The sequence below is a fragment of the Anguilla rostrata genome, chromosome 3 (assembly GCF_018555375.3).
Source record: "Anguilla rostrata isolate EN2019 chromosome 3, ASM1855537v3, whole genome shotgun sequence".
In the NCBI taxonomy this organism is placed as follows: domain Eukaryota; kingdom Metazoa; phylum Chordata; class Actinopteri; order Anguilliformes; family Anguillidae; genus Anguilla; species Anguilla rostrata.
In genome coordinates, this window is record NC_057935.1 from 51093332 (window position 1) to 51117803 (window position 24472).

Below are 24472 nucleotides of genomic sequence, written 5' to 3' on the forward strand. Positions count from 1 at the left end.
ATTTTTATCCATTTATTCACTGGGTTACTTAGTAACAGGTACAGCATTAGCAAAATACTGTGGATTCAACATGACGACCTTGTGGTTACAAAGCCCTGTTCCCTTACCACTAAACCACAAGACCACCTCTCGGGGCTGAGCGATCTGATTGCATGTTTTCCCGTTGTCACTCTGTTTTAAAAAGATAAAATCCTCTCACGCTGTCAGCTTGATCTCTAATTACCTTTCCTTGCTTAGAGTGAAAGATTGACACTTGTGCTGGGATGACATTGAGGGCTGTCTTTTTATGGAGTGTGTTCTCCAGGAATTGGCAAGAATCTACTTTTGGATGTGAGACATTAGTCATGACAGACAGGGCAGCCTGCAGAGTGCTTTTACGTGCATACATTCACCTTCCCCATTTTTTAACAAACACAATCACTGTCTCCTAAATAAGGCTCCCGCCGTCATCTGTCGCAATCATATGAAAATGCCACAGCGACTGAGAAGGGGTTTGATCTGTTTAAGTCTTCAGCTCAGTCATGCCTGACATCAGTTAATCTGAGATGTGGAGGTGTAATCATCTGACACTATTAACAGTGGGCTGAAAAGCAGGGATGGTGAAGACAATAGTGATTAGAGCACTGTCTCACTTCTGAATGTTTTTTATTATTATTCCCAGGTGGAGCCAAGCTATTTTATGCTGTATTTTATGTATGAAAAGGTTTGCTGTGCGGCAGTTGAAATAGGCAGGTCCCACAAAGCTTCACTGAATATATCCTTGTCACAAAGCAGTTGGAATATCAAGCAAGTGTTGGAATGTGTACATGCTACACAGTAAAATGGAGCTGTTCTTTTGCATTATTTATGGGAGTATTCAGCATTAAATTGTGCGGTATTCATTTTTAAAATGCAAATCAAAGCCAATGCCAGTGGAGACAGGTTGACCTTTTCTTAATTTCTCTCACATGAAATAAAGAAATAAAATCACAATGACGTTATTGCAAAGTGATGCTGTTTAATTGAGATGAAGAGAGGGGTTTTAAAATGTACAGTCATTCGTGACCTGCAAAAATGGTACTTGAAACTGTGGCTATTCTCAGAGTGGCAGAATAATCACTATCTCTGTGCTCTCTCCACTGATCCACATCATCCTTATATCTCTGCACTGTCTATAGTTACAGTGGATTGTATAAGTGTCTAATGATCTCACAAGATTTTATCGGAAATTTGTAACAATAAGAGATTTTCGGCATGATTCTTTGTTTTACTGGGATCTGTTTACTGCAATAGATAGAGAGGATAGGCATGCACCACTGAAAAACCTAAACGACTTAAATGGATACCAATATAAAAACATGAGCCTATAGAAAAATGTCCATACTCATGTAATATATACTTTATGCAGTGTTTATTTGCACAGCAACAAAGAAAATAAATGGGATTGACCCATATTTAAGCCACAGCGAGGGTCCTTAATGAACACTTAAAGAATAACTGCATTGGGAACATGATACAAAAATCTAAAGAAATACAGTAATTATATTAACGCATTTAGAATCCTATGACTACATAAACGCAAACCATCCTATTTTTTATGAATGCAATACTGTAATAAGTTTTACAAGAAGCAGGACAGAGTTGACTGTTAACTGTCAACATTTAGACCCTCCTTATTTAGTCAGAAATATGTAAATAACGTACCCAACCTAGTTCTCTTTGCAGAAGTTAAAAAAGAAATCTGTGTCCCTTCCCCTCTTCAATGGCATTACAACCTTAAAAGCTTTCAAGGAATCTATTTATAATCAATAATCAATTTACTGGAACCAGTAAATAAACAGCTGCTGTCATAATGTAAAAGCAAAATAACCTGCTTAAATGATGATAAATTAAATTTTATTTTCCAGTTTTTGAAAAAATTATTATTTTTTTTAAATAACAATCAGTAAGGTATTAAATATTAGTATTACATTATTAATACAGGTATGGAATTTTCCGTCTTGTAGTTTTTCCTGTTACATGAAAAGGGTGCATGATTTGAAAAGGACTGAAATGTTCTTCCCCTGCTACTCAAGGAGGAGCAGCATTATTACATCGGCAAGCAACATGGCTGTCTGGACCCACTCACATTTCTCAAACGGCATAGAGAACATGGGTGCAAGTGTCCATGATAGCCTGTGTTTCAAGGTTCTATTAGGTGCCATTGACAAACTGATTTCAGCGCCTAGTTCAGTGCTGCACACTCAGCATCTGTGACTGAAATTCTGCCTTTGAGAAATTCCCAGCCATTAGATCCCTGCTGTAGCATGGTAATCTCTGAATGAGGATGTTAAAATCTCAGGCAGGTGGGGGGTGCAGCCCTCAGAATGCCTTGCGGCACAACTCCTGGGACTGAACAACGGTGATAATCGCCCAAATCATTCTATTACAGTGCAATGCGGCTGCTTTCTAGCTCACGTTACATTCTGAAATTGGGATGAGGAACTTCTGAGAATGACCCAAGGGATCAACCCTGCCGATTAGCATGAGTCACATCAGCCCCATCTGCTTCCATCCCCTGCAATGTGCTTCACTCTTCAATTTCAGTTGGTTTAAGCCATGATAAGCAGATTTCTTGGGTGGGTAGATGTAGGTGGGGGTGGGAAGACACAGTGCTTTGAGGCTACACAGAATTTGTGGCACAGTCAGTAGGAAACCCTGGCTATGGAAAGCAGAAGATGCCCTGGATTTGTGCAACATAAAGCCCAAAGGGTACTTGTCTGAAAGTATAAATCAGAAGTGGTGACAGTGTGCTCAAGGTAGAGTTAAACAATATATTGACATTGTATCGGTTTTATAAAAATCAGCACTTAAGAAACATGACTACTTACTTTTGCCCTTTACTTTCATGTATCTTGCTTTTATGTTATCCTTAGTTGGGATCAGTTTCCTAACAGAGTTTTTAATACTGAAAAATGAATCAATTTCTCAGCAGCTATACCCCCGATTATCTATTCAGCCAAAGCTGAAATTATGCTGACGTGCCTTGGCTTTTACGACTGGTGAGATTCATGAATAGAGTGGGGAGATACAGTGAGGCCATAGCTCATTTCCATTACTGGTAGCGGTTCTCGAGCACACCGCGACACAAAAGGTCCAGCTAATCAGGGAAATTAAAGTCATCATTTGTGTCTGCAAATGTGAGGGGTGGAAAAGTCTCTCGCGGTGCAAATATCGATTTCAATTCCTGTTCAGAAAACTGTTCCTGACGTGAATTAAATATTGCTTTAATACTGTTGTAGCACATACTTTAATACAAGACATGTACAATAAGAATTCTTTATGTGAACTGTGAAAGCGAACCGTACCTGTGAAGAGTTATTCATGAACGGTATTCGTGATAAGCCTACAAGTTTAATTTGTATGGACTCTAGACCTGCTAACATTATGCCATATCAAATTACAAGTAGGATACATGACAGGCTGGTCCATGTTTTTAAATCAAAGGAGTTGACAGCAACTGAAATTTAAATTTATTGAGTTTTCATCCCCCCTGTGATGAATACCAATAGAATCCTTGAATGCCTGAAGCGGCAGTAAAGAGTGGATGGAAGGAGTTAGATCATTTTGAAAAGCTTTTTATATGACCCGTTATTCATTCATATTCTACATATTTTAATACATTGTAGCAATAAATAATGCCTTTAAGGACAGTCTTTTCTGTATATAAAGGATAGGAAAAATAATTATCTCTCTAACAAACCACCGCTTTGATCGCCGTAGCTTATGAAGTTTCAGAAAACACCTTCAGCATAAATCCCAATGCCAGCATGAATATAGATAAGGCTGAAAGAAAAGAAACAACTGAAAAAATTCAGTCATCGATATGCTGGATCTAAAGGGCAGAAGAGGACAGGTCTTGTGGGATATGTGAACTTGGCAGGCCAGTCGGCCTCAAAGAGGATTGTTAACCAGCAAACTGCCTGTGGGGGCTTGGAGTTTGCGATAATCCATCTTAAGCATGGGCCACATTCAACTTCTCTCCTCTGTATCATCTTCACATGCTGCCATTTGTCTTTCTATCTGGGTGCAGTTGCCAAACCCTTGGAAAATATGTGACAGTGTATTAAAAGCGATGAAACTGATTTTGCTGATCGTGGCCTGCAGTTTTTTTTCCAGTTGAAGTAGTTGTTGCAACCTCTGGAAGGCATTTACAGTTATGCCAACTGCAAATAATAGAACAGCTGTATAATAATATAGTACATTTCATGCAATATATATGTGGCCCAAAGCTTCAAAGAAAACATAATATTTAAAATATTACATATATATATATATATATATATATATATATATATATACACACACACATATATATAATATTGTTAAATGATTGCAAAGTATCACATCAAAGCTTTACTGATTTCTTACATTCAAAGCTTTTTGGTTTATCACATGCATAGCTTTTGCATTTTTATTAAAGTAATAATCTTGAAGATTTTCATTAAAATAAATGTCTTTTAAGTCACTATCTATCGCTGCATTGGGTAACACAATGGTGATTGAGCCTATTTTTATATTAATTTATACTATTATTATTATCATAATTCATGATAAATAAGTGTCTGTTGCGACATTCCCGGGAAAAAATCACAAGCGGCGCACAGTTAGTGATGCGTTTTTCATCACCCATCAGTGGTTGGTCCGCGAGAGAGGACAGGCAGAACTAACGCAACAGGCTCGCTCTTCAACTCACGTGTGTGTGAGCGGCATACTGTTTTTTCCGGTGTCTGCATGCGTTACAATAACAGAGAAAGGGGGTGTTGGGGGAGTTATGGAACCCTAAAAAGTTTTTGTGTAACATGAGAGATCATATTATTTGTTGATGTAGATTTCGTATTACATTTAATAACAGTGTAACTTTACTAAATTAAACTAAACTACAACGCTAGCTACCGGACCATGTCAAGAAAGACAACATTAGTTTAGACAACGTTGCACACAGTATCCATCTCTCATATCAGGTAACGTTGCGTAAGCTAGCTAGCTAATGTAATTAACACAATTTAATGTCAGCTAACAATTAGAAAAAACGCTAGCCAACGCTACCGACCGGTACCGACCTTGCAAACTGTCTCTCGAATGCAATGCTACCTTGTTGCAACGTTGCAGTGTAGCTAACTTAAGGCCAGTTCAGATCAATGATTCGCAACGAGACTGGGTGCAACTTGCAAAATTCCAAGACGTCTGATTGTAAACGTTCTAAAACTGCACTTGGAGATTTGACAAGGACGGTCTTTTAAAACTTTTAAAACTTGTTGCGAATCATTGATCTGCACTGGCCTTAACGTTACCGTTATTTACATTGCCATCGAGTTCATCAATATATTATAATGATCGGAATAAAGCCGGGGTATGTGGAGCAGAGCCGGGTCTGATTTCTGAAGACGTCATGCAGGAGAGAACTAAATAAAAGAATACAGCAGTATGGATTAGCATTGTTATTATTTTATTACGCTTCCTCATATGTTCCTTCAGCCTTTATGCCCTTTTAGATGAAATCTCCTTTGTTTTTGTTTTATTCTTCTTGTTCTGATTGCTAATTTAACACCCAGCTCAGCTTTATTCTCGAACAGTTTAGCTATCAAAACCAGAAACACCAGGGGTAACATTTTGCAAGGCAGTTGTTTCAAAAATACCACACAACAATCATTCACGAGAAAGACTGCTTATTGTGCACGAGATACATAATTGCACGAGCCACAGCGAATCCTGCAAATTCTTCTCTGCCGTGTAAAGATGTTCATACCATGCAAAAGGTGGATAAAGAACGTTTGCAGAAATTGATCATCACTAATTCTACCCCAGGTTTGCTACGGCATTTTAACCTGGCTCGGCAGTGTAAAGACATCTTGAGTTAGTCTAATGTTAGACAACGAATGAGTATGTACATAACGTTACTTTTATAACAACTGTTTTTTATTCAGTAAATAGTAAGTGTTATAGTAGGCGTGCCTACTGACTGACATCACATAGGCGACACTGGTTGGATCCGGTTGGATCTATGGGAAGTGAGGTCCAAAAACACACCTGCAATTACCGCTTCTCACCATTGGCACCGCCATAGAGAACGAAACTGAAATCTTCGAGATTGTCACTTTAATACAGGTCATCCAGCACAATATGATCAAATGTAACACCCTAGGGATATGAAAACAGTTCTTCTATATATGAACTGTTATACCAAAATAATCCCCATATGCAAATGAAATTGAATCTGTGGGGAAAAAATGAAACTGAATATATGAGAGTTGGCATGATGTGTGTCTTCAGCAGATTCAGAGCTGTAATTGTCAAGCTCAGGTGGTATTGCAAGGCACTGCTGAATAAAGGCAGCGGTGCACCTTCAGTGTAAAAGTATAAAAGGTTAATTTCATAGAAATAATTTGCCTGTATGTGGTGGAGGTTTGGTTTCATTGTGGCCAATTTGTTGGTTGCTTACTTTCCCATTAATATCACCTCATGAACCTGTACATCGACTGGTTGTTCTATCATGTCTGATATACTTGTCCCAACGATGCAGAGTTCGGAAAATGTATTTAGTCGATTATTTCTACATTTATTTAGTCGATTAAAAACCAGCTGGGCCCATAGGTATGAGTGTGTGAGTAAATAGTTAGTGAGTGGCGTGTGCCCTGCGATAAGTTGGCAACCTGTCCAGCATGTATTCCTGCCTCTCAGTGCAGACTGGGATAGGCTCCAGCACCCCCGCGACCCTGACCAGGAATAAGCAGGTATAGATAATAGATGGATGGAAAACCACTTTTCTCATGAGTACCTTACTCATGAATGGTAGGTTTGAAATAGGCCTGTAATTACTAAGGATATTATTAGATTTGATTTCTTACTGTACTGGTTTCATTACAGTAGGAAAGATTCCAGTTTCCAGAGAGGTGTTAATTATCTTTAGAAGAGAAGACAGAATTTCATAGATGTTATAGGAATTGGATCGAGTGCGCATGTAGAGGATTTAGCCTGTGATACAATCTTAGTTCTGTATCTGTAATATTCATAAACTTTGCATAACTGGAGGCCTATTATGAGTTATGACATGGAGCTTACCAGCTGTTCTGACAATACCATTCCAAATTGCCATGATTTTATCATTTAAAAATCTGCTAATTTTTTGCACATTAGGGTTGAGGCTTGGCTGAGTAGGCCGTAGGGGGGCGATATTTAGTAAGCGATCAATGGTAGAAAATATTACCCATGAGTTTCTGGAATTCTCAGCAATGATCTTTGAAAAGTGGCCTGTCTCGCGTACAGCTTTGTTATAAGTGGAAATTTGTCTTTTCGGAATTCCTAGATGAACTGCCGGTTTAGTTTTCCGCCATAGTCTTTCAGCTTTCCAACAGGACTGCATAAGCCTACAAATTTTATAGTTTATCCATGGTGTCGCTTTATCAGGAGACTTATTTAATTTTGATAGAAGATACTTTATCAAGCATGATACCCAATTAACTGTGAAGAACATTCACCATTTCATATGTAATCGAAGCATAGTTCTGCTGCAACATCTAAATGCTGTTTATTTATTATGAATTCCGTTTTGTTTCTTCTGGAACATAAATGATCAATGACTTGAGAAAATGCATTCAAGCATGTTACCACATTTGTGGGTAGTCTTGTTGACATGTTGAATTAATTCAAGACTGTAAAATATTCTGGAACTCAATAGCTTCAACATTCATATTATTATTTACGAGGATGTTCATATCATCATTTAGAATTATTTGTGATAACAATCAGAGGATTCAGGTAGAAAGACTGAGGATTGCTTTGGCAGATGGTATACAGTTAATTGAGGACTGCTAGTTCTTTCAGTACAATGACAAGATACTCAAACAAAGAAAAGTTGCCAAAACTGACCTTTGTACAACAAAATTGGTTTGAGGAAATAACGACAATTCCATCCTGCCTAAATGAATGGAAAATGGAATGGTGCAGCTGCCCTGTCGGAGCTGAGCCAGGTCTCAACTAGAAACAAAAACTGTAATTTCTTTTCAGTGGCAAGTTTATTGATTATAAAGGTCTTATTGGTGTGAGATCTTACATTGAATAGAGCCATATTAGTTCTAGGCCAATCTAACTGCGGTGAAGTGTGCAGAGTTACAGCAGGAATACTAATGAACAGAGCCACCCCTAGACTTTTGGGGGCCCCTCCAAAACATTGGCACCTTCTGATTCTTCTTCTTGGAAACCAATGTCAGAAGGTGGGGCCCTAAGCACAGTGCCTGATCTGTCTAGTGGGAGGGACAGCACTGTTAAGATTTCTAAATTTGCAGTCAGTGTCTCCACTTTTAAATTTTCGGTGTGCAGGAATTACAGTTGGAATAGGAAAGATGGTCAGAAGAAGAGAATAGTCAATAGTAGGATTAGTAATAGTAGTTAATTTAGTTTATCACTCCGGCTGTGGGTTTTCTTTCGGAAATTGTTTGAACCATGCAACCTTGCCGACTCTGTGATAGCAATGCTGTCTTTTCCAGAATTACATTACATTACAGGCATTTAGCAGATGCTCTAATCCAGAGCAACTTACATTGTATCCATTTATACAGCTGGACATATACTGGAGCAGTGCAGATTAAGTACCTTGCTCAAGGGTACAACGGCAGTGTCCTACCGGGGAATCGAACCTGCGACCTTTAGGTTACAAGACCAACTCCTTAGCCATTATGCTACACGGCCACCACATATAAATAATAAATTCCAGTTATTGATATAGTCCATCTTGATTTGAGCACACCAGGTTTTAAGCCAATGGAGAGCGAAAGCAGACTGTAGGGTTCATTTCCTCTCCCGAACATGAGTAATGGGCTCGATATGATAATTCTTGGGATTGCTTTTTCTTTAATAGTGTTCAACAGTTTTGCGCATTGAGAATTTTAAACTAACGATTTCTAACGTCATTAACTCTGGAATGCACAATTACTACACCAATATCTTTGTGCTTCTTGAAAACTGTTTGGGATTTCTGTCATTATGACCGAAATGTGAGTGGCAGGAAGGCAAGAAACATACATTCTACCTGTTGACAGGGCAAAGTCCAAAATTCTGTACAATGACGTCTCTGATGGCTAAAAGATTGTCCGTTTGAGCATCTGAAAAGGCAGAAAGGGGAGCTAAGAGCTTCAAACCTGTTGCTGGTAGTGAGCTCAGGGTGGGGCGGTAGGGGAGACTGCCTCCTCTTTCTCTCACGGCATTGATGTTTCCAGGCGTCGGTCGTGGGCGCTGGAGTGAAGAAGGCTGCACCTGGTCTCAGCTGTTTCTTTGACTCCTGAATCAGGGACATCATATGTGGCATAGATGTGGCCAAGGCATCAGAACCCATACGGTCACATCCCCCTATGGTACCCCCAGGTCTAGGGAAGAGGAAAACACCACTGACCGCTTCAAGCCGGGCTTTCCTTTTCATGAGCTGTGTCTGGCACTAAATGAAATTGTGGATCTTTCGCTCCAACAACTCCAGCTCAGCATTCAATGGGGTTCAGAATCCTCCATAGAACTGGTATTTGTCTCCATTTAAGAATTAAATGAAAAAGATAAATACAATTTAAAAAAATAAAATGTCCACTTAGGGGGAACCATGAAAATAAAATGACAAAACTAAAGAATAAATAATATGAAGAAATAAATAGATAAAATATGTAAAAAGATGAAAATAAAATGGGCATGTTGGGGAAACAGTATAAATTAAAACTTAGGGATATTACATGTTAAAATTAAAGAGGACAGCATATAAAAGGCATAAAACTCATGTCAAGATGGGTAAATCGTTGACCTTCTTTGCTCAGCCATCAATTTAGCAGTCTCAGCCCCAAAGGGATAAACATGCTGGGGTTTGGTCTGTGGGACAGCGGGGTCAGTGGTCACAGATAAAGACGGAGTAGGTATAGACTTAAAAATGGATAAAAGGAAAATGTGTGGATAAAAGCTCACTGGCTTTGCTGTCAGCAACTGCGCAGCGTTGGGCTTAAAATATCACAGGGTTTAGGTCAGGATTGCCATGTAGAACAACTTTAAAATAGGGTCAATGTCGTGCTTGGTCAAAATATTGGATTGGTGAAGATTGCTGTTCCTATCATATTTATCACAGTGCTGGTGTATGCATCTACCCTGTTACCTGCCCTGGGAAAACATACTGAAATTAGTCCAAATTCTTGGTAGTGAATTCGGGGAGAGCCAAGTGTCTCTGTTATCCATCCTTCCATTATCTATACCAAAGTATTTCTGGGAAGGGTCGCAGGGGGTGTTGGAGCTCATCCCACCATGCATTGAGGCCACCAATCTATCGCACCATTCACTCACACACTCATAACTATGTGCAGCTTAAGAGTCTCCAATTAGCCTACCTGCATGTCTTTGGGCTGTGGGACGAAATCGGAGTACCCGGAGGTCCAGGCCAAGATTCCAACCCAGTGCTACCCCCTGCACCACCATGCCACCCTTGTATCTGTAATGAGTGAGACATAAATAAATAAATAAAAAATGTGAGTAAGCATTTTGCTATTTCTCTGTGTATCATTAGATGTGGCCACCTGCTCGTTTAATGATTGTCCTCTGGCACTTTGAATTCAGGGCTATAGGAATCAAAGTTTAATATGTTTCCAGGAATGCAGGCTGATTATTGAGCGATTGAACTATGGGGATGATGCGTAGGTGTAAATTATTTATAGAGCTCAGTTACTAGGCAAATCAGTCCATAGTATGTGCCATCCCAGAATATTGCACAAATGTCTGGACTAATTAAAACTATTCATGAGGAAAGTAATTACAGTTAAGACGATCCATCACTGAATTTGTAATGCAGTAAAGTGGAGACTGCAGTCTAAGAAGTTTGCAGATCTTCAGGTAGTTCATTTTTAAACCATGCTCTTCAGTGTTGTTTTCACTGATGAATCTGTAGTAGATTATTTTTGGTAAAAATATTATTTGTATTTGTAATATTCTCAGTGTAGTCCAGTATTTAGTTTTATAGCTGCTGTAACTACATTGTCACTGCATAAAGTGAATAGTAGTGGTCCTTATAAGAAGGCAATTTTACCCATCCAAAGATTTGTTTGTAACTGACATTACTATATGCAATGACACTTCTTCTGTCCTACCTAAAATATGAGAAGCATCCTCTTCAGAACTTCTGTTACTTATCTACAGTTGGTCAATATACTCCAGCACCCCTTTGTGGCAAATGCATTGTCTTATTCCTATTCTTAAAATCAACAAATGTTTTTGTCTATAATCTCCAGCTCAAACAGTAGCAGTGAAGTATAATTTCAGCGACATTCTTAGCTTACTTTGTGTAGGCTGCATGGTGTAGGTGTAGAAAACTAGGGTGGATGTGGGATGTACGATGCTTCTGCAAGAATTCATACATCTTGAATGAGGTTGTCATTTCCACCCTACAGTGGGTACAAGGTACAGATTTTCTTTCTGTTCGTGATATGGAGTCAGTTGCTGTTACCTGACAGGCTTGTTCCAGGTTGACTTAAATCCGCAATAAATGAACACAAATTTACTTGTTGAGGGGGTATGAGTGCTCACTGAACAGAAACGTGAGATGAGAGTAAACATTGAGATTGACAGATTGATAGTGACAGGAACAAAATTATATTTAGTGGCTCTGTCTCATGTCTCTGTTCATTTTCCATGAAATATGGAACCTGCGGTGAGGTGACAATCGAATCCTTGGCCACAGTCATGCGCGCTCGATATCTTTTTCCCTTTCCACAAATGAGTGAAAGGTATCAACTTATCTTAGAACTACTCTAAAAATTTAGTGGACAATGGTATTCCGTCTGTACTACTGGTCATTCTGTGTCACTGTGCAGAGCTGTACAATGAAACATGACACCCCAACTTAGGAAATTATCATTATTTCAGGTAAAAGAAAGTATCATGCCAAAGAAAATTGCTTGTGGTTACCCAAGGCCAAATTTCAGTAAGTCAAGCCAAGTGTTCAGTGTAAAAGCTAGGGGTTAAGAAGTGGATAACTACGTGCTGTTGTGAGTATTCCAAACTGGATATAACAGATGAAGCTGCAGAGATGTTACTTCTCCAAAGGAGTTCTCTAGATTTTACGCTGGAGTAAATATGCTCAGTAAAAATGAGAGTGCCAATAGCCCACACAAAAATGTTATTCCAGTACACTGCTTTTGCTTTGATAATATAGGCTTATAGAAAATTATTAAAGAAATACAGTATGTGATTGAGGTGTGTGTAAGCATGTTTCCTGAAAATGCTTTTCCTATAACCAATGTGCATTTATATGAAAAAAATACGGGCAATGTAGGATGTGAGAAGTAGCTACCAGTTAAATAAATAGTAAATATTGACATATTAGAAGCTTTGTGGTGCTCAAATTATGCTGACATTTATATTTCAGTACACAATGCTCTCAGATACAGAACATGCAATGGAATTATTTGGAACATCCTATGTAATTAGAAAGCACCAAACATAAGTGATATTCTTATTTGGAGTTTGGATATTTCACAATTTCACTGAGTAGCACATTATCAGCACAAGGACATTGATTGATCTATAGAAATATACATGACTGTTTGATATAGCCACCACAGGGCAACACACACTTAGAATGGTACCATATGCTGCTCAATTTCTGACAGTGTTCTGAAATGAGTACTTTATGAGGTGGAAAATATGGTTGCATTCATGTGCAAGCTTGTGTGTATGTGTATGTATTTGTGTGTGCGTGTGCGTGTGTGTGTGAGAGAGAGAAAGGGGGGGGGAGGAAAGAGAGAGAGACGTGCATGCATGTGTACTGTTTTTCAGTAAATCATTATCTTACACAGCAGTGTAGCTTGTTTTAATAATGCATGTAAAGATGAAAAACACAGCACAATGCAAACATTGATTTTGTTCTTATGAAGGGATAGTATACTTACTACAACTAAATGCTGATAATAGGTAACCTTGAATAGAAAATTGATATTGAAGTATTAGCAACAATGTTGCCATTTAGCTATTGTATATTTTACATCTCATAGAATTTTAATTCAACAATACAGTCATGTAATCCTTATGGTATCAAATAAATGACTGTGCTTTTTACATTATATTGCTGTTTCACTTCTTCATGCATTTCACTTGCACAGTATCAAATTTCTGTCATTTTTACATCAGTGTAGTATGTTTCTTTTCATATAATATATAATATTGTGGTATTGTTCACTAAAGCAAGCAATAAATAAACTAAAATGTATTGCTTGCAATATATAATAATAAGCAAGCAAATGCATTTTCTTGAATACTCCATGCTCTTGGGAATTTGTGGGAATTGTGCATTTGCTTACTAAGACTTTGTGGAATCACCTACGTGATACATGCTGCAAGAGAACGAAATAGGCCATTCAAATTTAGAAGTTGTTCTAAGAGGAAGATATGGACACACACTGGTTAATGCATGTGGGTGAGGGTGCTCAACAATGGCAAAATGCATCATCCTGCCAATCACAAGCAACAAATTGCTTCAGAAAAAATAACCCCACAAGCATTGAAAAAGGCCATGGTGCAAAGGCTCATGGGATTTAGTCACTATAGAACTCAAAGTATCTATGTTATATTTAGCATAATAGATTAATTCTACATCATAGCAGATTGCCGTGTTTTATATTTAAACCAAAGGCCTTTCTTTAGGCAAAAAATGAAACACATAAATGCTTAGCTAATTATCCTCGAGCACTTTTTTATTTTTTGTATCCTCCGGTAACATACCCCGAAGGAATGATTTAATCACTTGCATTAATGCATTTTAAACAAAGTAATTCTGAGCTGATTTACTGTTGGGGCGTACCGAACAACAGAGCCATTTTCCTGCCAAGAACAGCGAGAAGATTGATGTGTATCTACTAAACCTACCAGGATTGCTGGGTTCCCATTAAAAGTGTATATCACTGCTACACGGAGAACAATAAAAACACAGAATGTAATTTCATTGGAGAAGTTATATAGACCTATATATTTACAGGCCCTTTGTGTGGGTGGAGAGATGCCTGCAGTCGCATTAAAAGCAATTCTGAAAGTGCTGACTGCAACTTCTCTTAGAGATCTTTCCTTACTGAAAACCAAAAAAACAAAACAAAAAACTGTGCTAATTCTTTACACATTATATATTGTTATATTCACAATTCCACACCATGCCATCTGTAATTATTATTATTATTATTATTATATTATTATTAGTAGTAGTAGTAGTAGTAGTAGGTAGTATGTAGTAGTAGTAGTGTATAAATAGTGAGTTGCATATAGTAGTAGTGTGTATATAGTAGTAGGTAAGTATAGTAGTAGTGTAGTAGAGTAGTAGAGTTAGTGTAGTGTAGTAGAGTGTAGTATAGTAGTAGTAGTAGTACTCTGCCACCCTCATCCACATATCTGACACAGACACCTGAGAGCAAGTGCTTTACACCACACAAGTCTCACAATACTACAGGACCTGGGATGAGAGGAAAATATGACTGGCAACCTGTGGGCACCTGACTTGTAGTTTGACGGAACACATGTAGAGGTGACCCATGGTCAACCCACCCTATTCCTGGAGAAACATAATTTCTGATTCCATGTCTGTGTTATCCATCCATATCACTATATGGCACTTACTGCTTCTGCAAATTAGGCTGAGAGTGCATTCATATTCTAAGGCAAGCTTTATGTGACTGAATACATGTCATACCATAACAATGGAATCATATTCACATTGAGCTGAAAATGACTTATCAGCATGAAACCATAAGCCTATTGTAAGCACATGCTCAACAGTAAAATTTCTTGTTTTCTCCTGTCAGATAAAATAAGGAAACATTTCAACACAATGGGCCTCATTCACAAAACATGTGTACGATCATATTTGATTGTAAACTGCACACTTCCAAGTACATTTCGGCATTCATCATTATTGTCTTATCTGTATTTGTTCATGGCTGTTTCCTTATGCAAATGACATGTACAGCATTGCGCATAAAATTTACTAAGTCAGCATTCATCATCTCACACACCTGGGATATGCACAAAAACAAAGGTCTGCACATGTCATGAATCTCATATAGTTTTTTCATTGGAACATTTTAAAGAATAAAAGTAAGAATAATTTAAGGAAAGTTTTGTGAATGAGGCCCAATATGTTTAATTTATAAAAATCTTGCTGCTATATCAGAATCATTTCAAGTGATAAATGTGACTAATCAGATAAAACAATTCCTAATATTGAGAAGGTTTTCCAGGTAATTTTATTATAATGTACATGCACGCATCCTGAATGCAGACCTTCATTTTTGATTCAGTAACTCAGTAACATCAACTGCTGACACATAAATGTACTCCAATAAGCCAGAGCTCAAATGTCAATTTAAAGGTATCCTCTGGGATCAGACTTCCCCTCGCTAGTAGGAATATGTCCCTCTGTCTCTCTGCTACTGATCTCTCAGGCACGTTTTAGGATTCATTGTAAACCAGTGACATTTAGCCTTGAAAAGCAGTCATGGGCCCTTTATATCTGCAGAGATGAATCCAAAATGCTGACATCCACAATGAAAATAGGCTCCTCTAATGACCTGCTTACCCCGACTGATGCTATCAAAGTTGACTTGTCACGCCAAATTGTAAAGTCCAGAATTAAACCTCGCTATAAAACAAGACCTGTAAATGTTTACCCTCAGCTGTCTTCCTCTGAGGAAATCATAATGGAAGAACACTCCAGCAGTTGGCTACAAATGCATTAGACTCTTGTGTGCTGTTTCAGAGATGAGGGCCAGGCAAAACTTAATCTGAAAAGGGTTTATTCTATATTCAGTTTTACAGAATGTAATCAAGGTGAGCACCACTTGTGGCAATTTATGCAAATACTTGTGGGGATGTAATGTTTGTGTAATTCCTTACCAATTATCTTTATAAAAAAGGCAACGGTTGGGTTTAAAGAAACACATTTTTATGAAAGAAGGGAATTCTAGTAATTCTCAAGTACTCTCATACACTGATACTTATAAATGACTACAGAGTCCAGTCAATGTTCCACAAGCGTCATGTTTGGAGAGTTCATTCCAAGTGCTTTGTACTTCATTCAGTTTAGATATTTAGACTATGGAATGGATTAGAAGTGACATTGAAATCTGAACACACTTAAAATGACAAAGTTGACTGTGGGATGCATTTGCAAGGTAGGTATGATAAGGATGCATCCAGTCTTAGACCCAGAGATGATCCATCCCAGCATTGCTGGAATTGTTTTCTCTATTTTGTTAACACTCGGGAATCGAATACTTAGTATCTAAGTTATGTAGGCTCAGAAGATTTAGCTTTCGAATAACTGCTCAGCTTTTCATCTTAGAAGAGCAAAACAAATAGCATTTATAACTATACTGCTGACTCCTTTGAAGTGAGGAAACAGCTGGTTGAACATTGACTTGAGATAAAGCTCATTCAGAAGTTAATCAGCTGGTTGGCAGAGCAGCACACTACATTGGCAGCTAGCCCTAATTAGAGGGGTAATACACATAGAGCCAACCCAATCGCAAGTGACAACCTAATTCCTTCATCTTTTTCAGAGGGGGGGGGGGGGGTGTTTCTATACCAGATAGATTAACAATAAATAAATAAACAGATAAATAAAGAGGACATGGACTTCATATGAATAGTTTCAAACTTTCTTGCTTATAGCTATCTGGGGACCCGACAGTATGCAACTCATTATTATCTTCTCTAAGTGCCACTCCCATCCCAGTTCTTAATTCTCTCTAGATCAAAGAAGAAGAAAAAATGCAGCCCATAAATCATTATTTTGGTAAGGGTATAAACAGTACTAGGCATTTGTGCATAAATAGAGCTGAATCTGTGATGAACCCCAGGACAGCAGACATCAATTGGAGGATAATTTAACCCTTGAGCATCAGAGGATTGATCTGCATTAACATGCGTTCAGCCCTTAATCCAAGACGGAACCATTTATGCTGATGAGCCCCATGAGGCCAGTTTTGCCACAGAGGATAATCTTTATCAGAGTGCTGGGTTTAAAAAGAAGGCCACTTATAATGGTTTTCAAGACTTACCAACTCACTGTCTCTCACTGCCTTTCAATTATGATTTGCTATGAAACTTGTTTCTTTATTTCTGAGGCTGTTGTATCTGCTTAATGGAATTGTAGGAAACATCAATTTTCAATACGTCATAAATATAAAATCAAGACTTAAACCTTTAAGCATGACACTGATTGGCTGTAAAATGGATAACGGAGAGGAAAATGTCAAGAGAATTACATGAAGTTCATAGCATGCATTTCTTATGCCGCAATACGCTAAAGGTACAATAACAGCCACCTGCAAGGTATTGATTCAGTCAATATGGTACCACTGTGCAAGTCCAATAAATGTTGAGCACTGAAATAGATGTGCTGGCTTAATGCAGAACGCAATTTCCCATGTGGCACAGCAGCTGTATCCGCACAGCCACTTGAAAATAATGCAAGTTCCTATCAGTTGCTTTCATGATGGTTGATGATATTAAACAGGCAATTGTAGATTCAGCTGTTGTCTATTCACATAAACATTGATTGTGGGAATGTACGCATTATGCAGGGAGCACATTAAATTGCTGCACCTTGGAGTTAATATCTAGGACTTGAACCTAATTGAATTCTGTATTTTCAGGTGGATCTATACTATAGCATTCAGAAATGCAGAGAACCTTCTCTAATGTCATTAGAGATCAAAGCCCATTCACCTGGCAATTAAACATTTGACAGGAGAATAATTAACTTATTGGCATGATACAAGAACCTGCAAGATGTATTGACATCAATACATTTGAATTCAATGGAGAAAACTTTTTTTCTGGCGCAGGCTGACTGTGCATCATTGCGTCTCACTGCAAATACTAAGATACTTGTGTTGTCTGCAGTGAAACCCATGAAGGTGAAAGTGTGGAAAAAGAGCACTTTCATGAGTTTCAGAAGAGATTTGTGTCTGATCAGTGTAATTCAGCAGCCCTTGGCAAGCGCTTTGGGACTTAATTATTTTTTATGGGCTCTCGTAAAATTCCTCAACTCAATTTGAGCTACTATAAATTTGTCTGAGCAAAGTGTGGCAGGTAATTTCAAATTACGATCAAACTACAGTTCGTTTTCAATGAGGAAAATAGTAGTAGTACTGTAACTTTGGGTAAATGTATTAAAAAATAAAAAAACATTTTCCACAAATGAAAACATGTTATAAGCCGTGTGTCCATACAGCAGATGGGCACATACAATGTCTGTCAGATTATTATTGGTCTGTGGGCCAGATTCACTTAAAGCTGTGGTCCAGCCACCTGATTTCATGGTTGGATTACAGAGGAGGTTCTGTCGATTTTCTTTCTTACAAAGACTCCAGACCTCTGAAAATTAGGAATCACTGCCATTGCTACAATTCACATATCACATATGTGGCTAATGATACAAATTCCATCCTTTGCACTGATTTATGTCTTGCATAAAGATTATGAATTGATATTGCATGCTCTGCCCTGTATTAGCAATTCCAGTCATGTACACTTGGGTGCACAATCTTATCATCATCAACTGGCTGCCTAGTGGTGTGTGATGCAGATATCCCAAGCTATTGGTAATGCTTTACACATCTAAGCAGTCTCAAGCATGCAAGGTTGTGTTGGCAGTTATTCATATGGAGGCCGGTGATGGACATGGTGTAACCTCCTGAACCCTCTCTAGTCCTCACACACCTCTTGCTCACCCAAACAGCTTTAATTACAGCGAAATAAAAAGATCTAGCCATAGACATGCCATTTTCAGTGCATCATTTGCCTTGCCCTGGAGGAGACGCAATGCGTTCCTCTTTGATCAAATCAGCTGATGATTAGAACTGAGGCAGTCTTTATGGCAACACATCAGAACAGTCCTCTGAATCTTTGGTAGGCTGGCAGGAGATGGCATACAAACTGTCCCCAGGTCACACACATTAATGTAATTGCTGCACTCCAGAGTAATGGACTCAAGGAATAAAAAGCAATGAATCTATGAAACAGCAATGGCTCCAGTACCTCTGTTTTATTTTCTTTGTTTTTGGAAGTGAAATGAAGATACTCAAGAAGATCACACGCATAAGGATATTGCCTGCCAAAAAGAGTTTTCTTTCCATTTCAATCTGTAACTGAAAATACACACAGGTCTCATTAACTAAGTATTCATTCTCTTAGCTTGCTCTGTGTTTCTGCGCTTTGGCTTTTTTGGAGAGTGCTGAATTAAACTAAATGTTTTGTTTCCCAGATTGTGTCAGAACAGGCAGAAACCATCAATTCGGCCAACCCAGCTGGTTATTACAACTTGATTGCTGAGGCATGTAATTAACTGGAAGCTTTTTAATTTACCTTGTGAACCGTGTTTACAACTTTTCTAAGCTGCTCCCACAATGGTGTCTCAGTCATTGGACATGCAACTTTGCCAGGGTCTCGCAGGCATACTGTAGAAACTACAAGTCAATCAGTCAATATTTATTGTATGTTAGCATTTAGGACTTAAGCAGTTTCATATGACGGTTTGAAATATGCTTTGTTGAATGTGCATTTTTAAGTGCAGAAAGTCATATAAAGTTTCTTGATTACAATGGGATCATTAGGGATTTGAATCTTTGATGTGATAAATACCAATTTAAAGACCACATTGTTTTGTGATGGAACGATTAAGGAACACAGGGTTAGACTGCATATATGTTTTAAGATAGAAAATTGTATCAGTGGATTTTCTGGTTTGAATCACCACCTCTGCGTGGAGCTCTACAGTACCTTCACAAAATTAATGATTGCTTTAAAAATGTACAAAACATTTCTCTTTTTTCAACTAGTCTCTGCTCCTAAAACTAGGATTAGATCAGGATTGATTTTGGACTAAATTAGTTTTGAATTTAACTTAAGACAACATTGTGCATCTGAACTCATTAGCTAGAATACACACTGTTGGAAAGTGACATCATTTTGGTCAGTTTAAATTTTCTCGTGTTCTTGAAGTGAATTATGCAGCTGGCCAATGGCTGATCACGTCTAGAAATAATTTATTCTTTTTAAAATGTCTTTTCTTCCCTTAGCATTAGACATTGATATTTTTACATTAGATTAACTGACATAGTAGTAGAAGTAGTATTAATATTAGTAGTAGTAATAATAATAATAATAATAATAATAATAATAACTAGACAATTCCTGCAGAAATTGTGAAGTGTGAAGTGTGGTTGCCGCCAATGCAAAGTCGACTTTGTGCTGAACAGAGTGAACAGTGTCTGTAGTATGAGCAGAAACAGAATATTGTGTATGTGCTATAACATCACGGCAACGAGTTGTTTTGCGACACATGTATACAGAGCTAAATTAACTCTTCATCAAAACTTGAAGTGTGCAATGGTGTTCAGGGTGGTTGCTAGGGTGTTGTTAGATGGTTGCTATGGTGTTGTATGTGGTAACTAGGGTGTTCTAGGTGGTTGCAAGTGTGTTGCTAGGTAGTTTCTATGGTGTTATAAGCAGTTGTTATGGTGTTGCTAGGTAGTAGCTATTGTGTTTTATGTGGTTGCTAGGGTATTCTAGGTGGTAGATAGGGTGTTGCTTGGTGGTTGCTATGAAGTTCTAGGCAGTTGCTAAGGTGTTCTAGGTGGTTTCTAGGTGGTTGCTAAGATATTCTAGGTGGTTGCTAGGGTGTTGCTAGGCGGTTGCAATGGAGTTCTAGGCGGTTGCTAGGGTGTTGCTAGGTGGTTGCTACGGAGTTCTAGGCGGTTGCTAGGGTGTTACTAGGTGGTTTCTATGGAGTTCTAGGCGGTTGCTAGGGTGTTGCTAGGTGGTTGCTATGGAGTTTTTGGCAGTTGCTAGGGTGTAGCTAGGAAGTTGATATGGTGTTCTAGGTGGTTGCTAGGGTGTTGCTAGGTGGTTGCTATAAAGTTTTGGCGGTTGCTAGGGTGTTCTAGGTGGTTGCTAAGGGGCTCTAGGCAGTTGCTAGGATGTTGCTAGGTAGATGATATGGTGTTCAAGGCAGTTGATAGGGCGTTCAAGGTGGTTGTTAGGGTGTTGCTAGGTGGTTGCTATGGAGTTCTATGAGGTTGCTGTGGTGTTCTATGTGGTTGCTATGGTGTTGTATGTGGTTGCTAGGATGTTCTAGGAGGTTAGGGTTAGGGTTACAGTAACAGCTAGGGTTAGGTTTAGGGTTACAGGTAGGGTTAGCGTTAGGGTGCCCCGAAACTTTCCACAAATTGATAGCACACCTTTCCCAATGAATTCGCTCAATTTGACATATTGCACGTGTATGTGGTGCTAAAACTATGGGAGGAGTAGCGTTGCAAAAAATGGGTGGAATAAAGAAGAATAATATGTGAGATAATAGTAGTGTGATTGCCAAAGGCAACCACGGTAATAATAATAATAATAATAAGCATTTGTCATACATTAATGATGTGAAAATATTTATTTTATAGAACATGATGTAGACCACTGCATACTACATTCCTCCTTTACCCTAAAGCCATGAAATCTGAGGGCCCTGTGACCAAACAAAAGACTCAATTTTCTGCATAGAAACACCCAGTATTTTTTTTTTTTGAATGTCTTAAAATAGAATAAGTTGTTTCCTCAGCTTTCACCAAACAATCTGGGCTGTTTGCATGGTCTAAAATGCTAATTTAAAAGCAGCAAGTGCATTTTATCCATGAAGGACACTAAAGTATACAGCAAGCAGGGTAGAGCCAGGAGTTTGAAGGATTATTTAGATGCTGTACAACAGCGTGTAATCTAGCAGTCTGCTGGGAGAGGAGATCAGCATTTGCACTTTCACAATTCTGATCCTGAGAAGACGCAGATCCCATTGAAAGTTCATGCTCATGAATAGAAGGGCATTTTAATTAAATGGCAAGTGCTGCCCAGACTGTGTGCTGCCCCATTGGAATATTTTGTTTCTGTATCCATTTATGTGTGACTTTTGAATTTTACAGTGCTGAAGTTATTTTATCACTTTCAGTAAGCTTTTATCATATGAGTTCAAGCTGCTTGGTCTGATTCAGTCACAAGAACACATATTTTTCATCCCATCAAATCATTAGCTGATTTTACAGGCCTAGTAATGTATTTGAACACCCATGTGTATTCCCAGGCCTAATATGTATTCTTAGACATTTCTGATCAGTGCTGTGGTTCTATACAGCATTGATGCACTGCCATAAATCCTTGAAACAAGGGCCTCAAGTTGAATTACACATTTGCACAGTCCGACATTGTGGAAACAAGGTGTATATAATAAGTCAACATGAACTGTAAATCAAAATCAGTCATCATATTTCTTAGCAGAGCCTTCACATTTACCCATGATGCCTTGCGTTTCTTAGCCAAGGGCCCTTTTCATAGCTCGCATGACTCACGCCTCACACATTTCTTCTTTTTGTTCTCTCCAGGTTGTCTCTAAGTACCTATTCTAGGATGAACTCCCATTGCTCGGACGAGTTTTTCCAGGCTATTAACCATGCAGAGCAGACCTTCCGCAAGATGGAAAACTATCTCCAGCACAAGCAGCTGTGCGACGTGCTACTGATTGCTGGGGACCACAAGATACCTGCCCACAGGTGAGCAACAGCGAGTTCTCCAAACAGACTCTCTCAGTCCCTGCCAGTGGGTGAGTAATAACATATTGTCCAATCAGACTGTCTCAGTCCCTGCCAGCAGGCGAGTAACAGCACAGTCACATTCATTACACTTGTTCCCTGCCAGCAACTCTTACAATACCAAACTAGTGGCAGCTCATTTGCAAGTTCAATCAGACACTCACAAGCTGATCTACAAATAGGAATCAGACCACTGAAATTAAACACTTCCATCTAAATGTGCTTTTTAATTAACTTTCTTAAATACCAAAAAAATCAGTCTAAAAACACCACGCACTAGCTGATTCCTTATTTGTTTGCTTCTAATATGGTACTCTGCCAGTGTGCACTTGTCATACGTGTGTGTGTATGTGTGTGTGTGCGTATGTGTGTTTAAAGCTGATCCTTTTGAGCCAAACAAGTAAATTCAAAATAATACAATATGGTATTGTTCTGATAATTATGTTTTCATCTGAAGTGCACAGAGTCAGAGCTAATTGCACCACATTAGGCATGATTAATTAAAAAGGATAGCTTTGCTTTACCAACATTTTCTACATTGTTCATCGCAAAAATATGGAAGCTGATAAAGCTAGATATCTCTCACATCTACAGTATTTGTTGTCTGTCTGTTATGTATGAGCGTTTTACAGTATTATTCATTTATCCACTGACACAGGTGCATTGTCTAATGTTTGTTTCTGATATGTGACCTGTGAAATGCATAATGCTTTCCTAGAGGAGTTGGGCACTGCTTTGTTGCAGTGCATTAGAGTACAGTAAGTATGAAAAAATGAAAGGTAAGCATCAAAGAGAGAGGCAGTTTTTTGGTCCCTATGATGAGTGAGTTCTGAGCAAAGTGAATTCATTCATTTAATACCAGAGCTTTCCAGCTGTCCTGGTCTCCCATGGCTAGGCCTTACGCACTTAAAAGAAAAAGGCTGACCTTTACCCCACCCATGCAATTTTTCCCTTTCATCCTTCTGTCTGTAATTTCTCTACACAGCCACCAAACACAGGCATCAAACAGCTGTTGGTTTCTGCCACTCTACAAAATAGCTAAATAAATAAATAAAGATCATAGTGAAGCCTATTTTGAAAAGTTTTGGGCTGCTCAGGTATGTGTGAATTGATGACTGAAAAATAAATAATATCTTTTTTTTTGTACAGTACTTCCCAAACATACTTTTGTACCACAAATGGCTGTCTCAGGGTAAGATTTGTAGCTGAGAAACCTTGTCTCGCTATTCAATTAGTCACAGTGCGACAGAGGAACCTCCACTGGCTTACTGTTCTGGGGGCACGTGTCTTGTGGTTCCGGTGGGACAGATATTGGAGAGGTTGACGTATGTCTCCCTTGCAAATTGCAGGCTTGTGCTAAGTGCGGTCTCAGACTACTTTGCTGCAATGTTCACCAATGACGTGCGGGAGGCCAAGCAAGAGGAGATCAAGATGGAAGGTGTGGATCCTGAGGCGCTAAGATCGCTGGTTCATTATGCGTACACTGGTAAGTGCTTCTCCTAAAGCACGCGCGACACCCCCCTCCATACAGTTAAGCAAGAGTAATATGGCAAAGTAGTGTTTATATGTCCATGTAATTTAAACAGCTAGAAGCAGCTGTACATGTTGACGCTTTTATTGGTGGGGAAGGGGCTTGCTGCCCTCCACTGCTAATAAGGCAGATTTATGTGGAAGAGTGTTTGAGCGCTAAATCTCTGTTCTGTGAAAAAAAACAGACGCTGACGTTAACAGACTTGACTGGCTTGTGCAGTACTTGCAATTCACTTTTTTGGAGCACGCCCCAAATGCTCTTCATGCTTGCTGTACTGCAATTTACAATTCCACAA

The 24472-nt window shown here is 38.7% G+C and overlaps 1 protein-coding gene across 5 annotated transcripts in view; it reads left to right on the forward strand.

The window, feature by feature from the left end:
* Positions 1 to 24472, forward strand: part of klhl4 (kelch-like family member 4) — a 133786-nt gene that overhangs the window by 80051 nt on the left and 29263 nt on the right. For all 5 annotated transcript variants that reach the window (XM_064328151.1, XM_064328152.1, XM_064328150.1 and 2 more), the window contains exons 2-3: positions 22440 to 22607; positions 23996 to 24132. In XM_064328151.1, the coding sequence (XP_064184221.1) occupies positions 22465 to 22607; positions 23996 to 24132 (280 nt within the window). In that variant the 5' untranslated portion in view covers positions 22440 to 22464. The remainder of the gene's footprint in view (positions 1 to 22439; positions 22608 to 23995; positions 24133 to 24472) is intronic.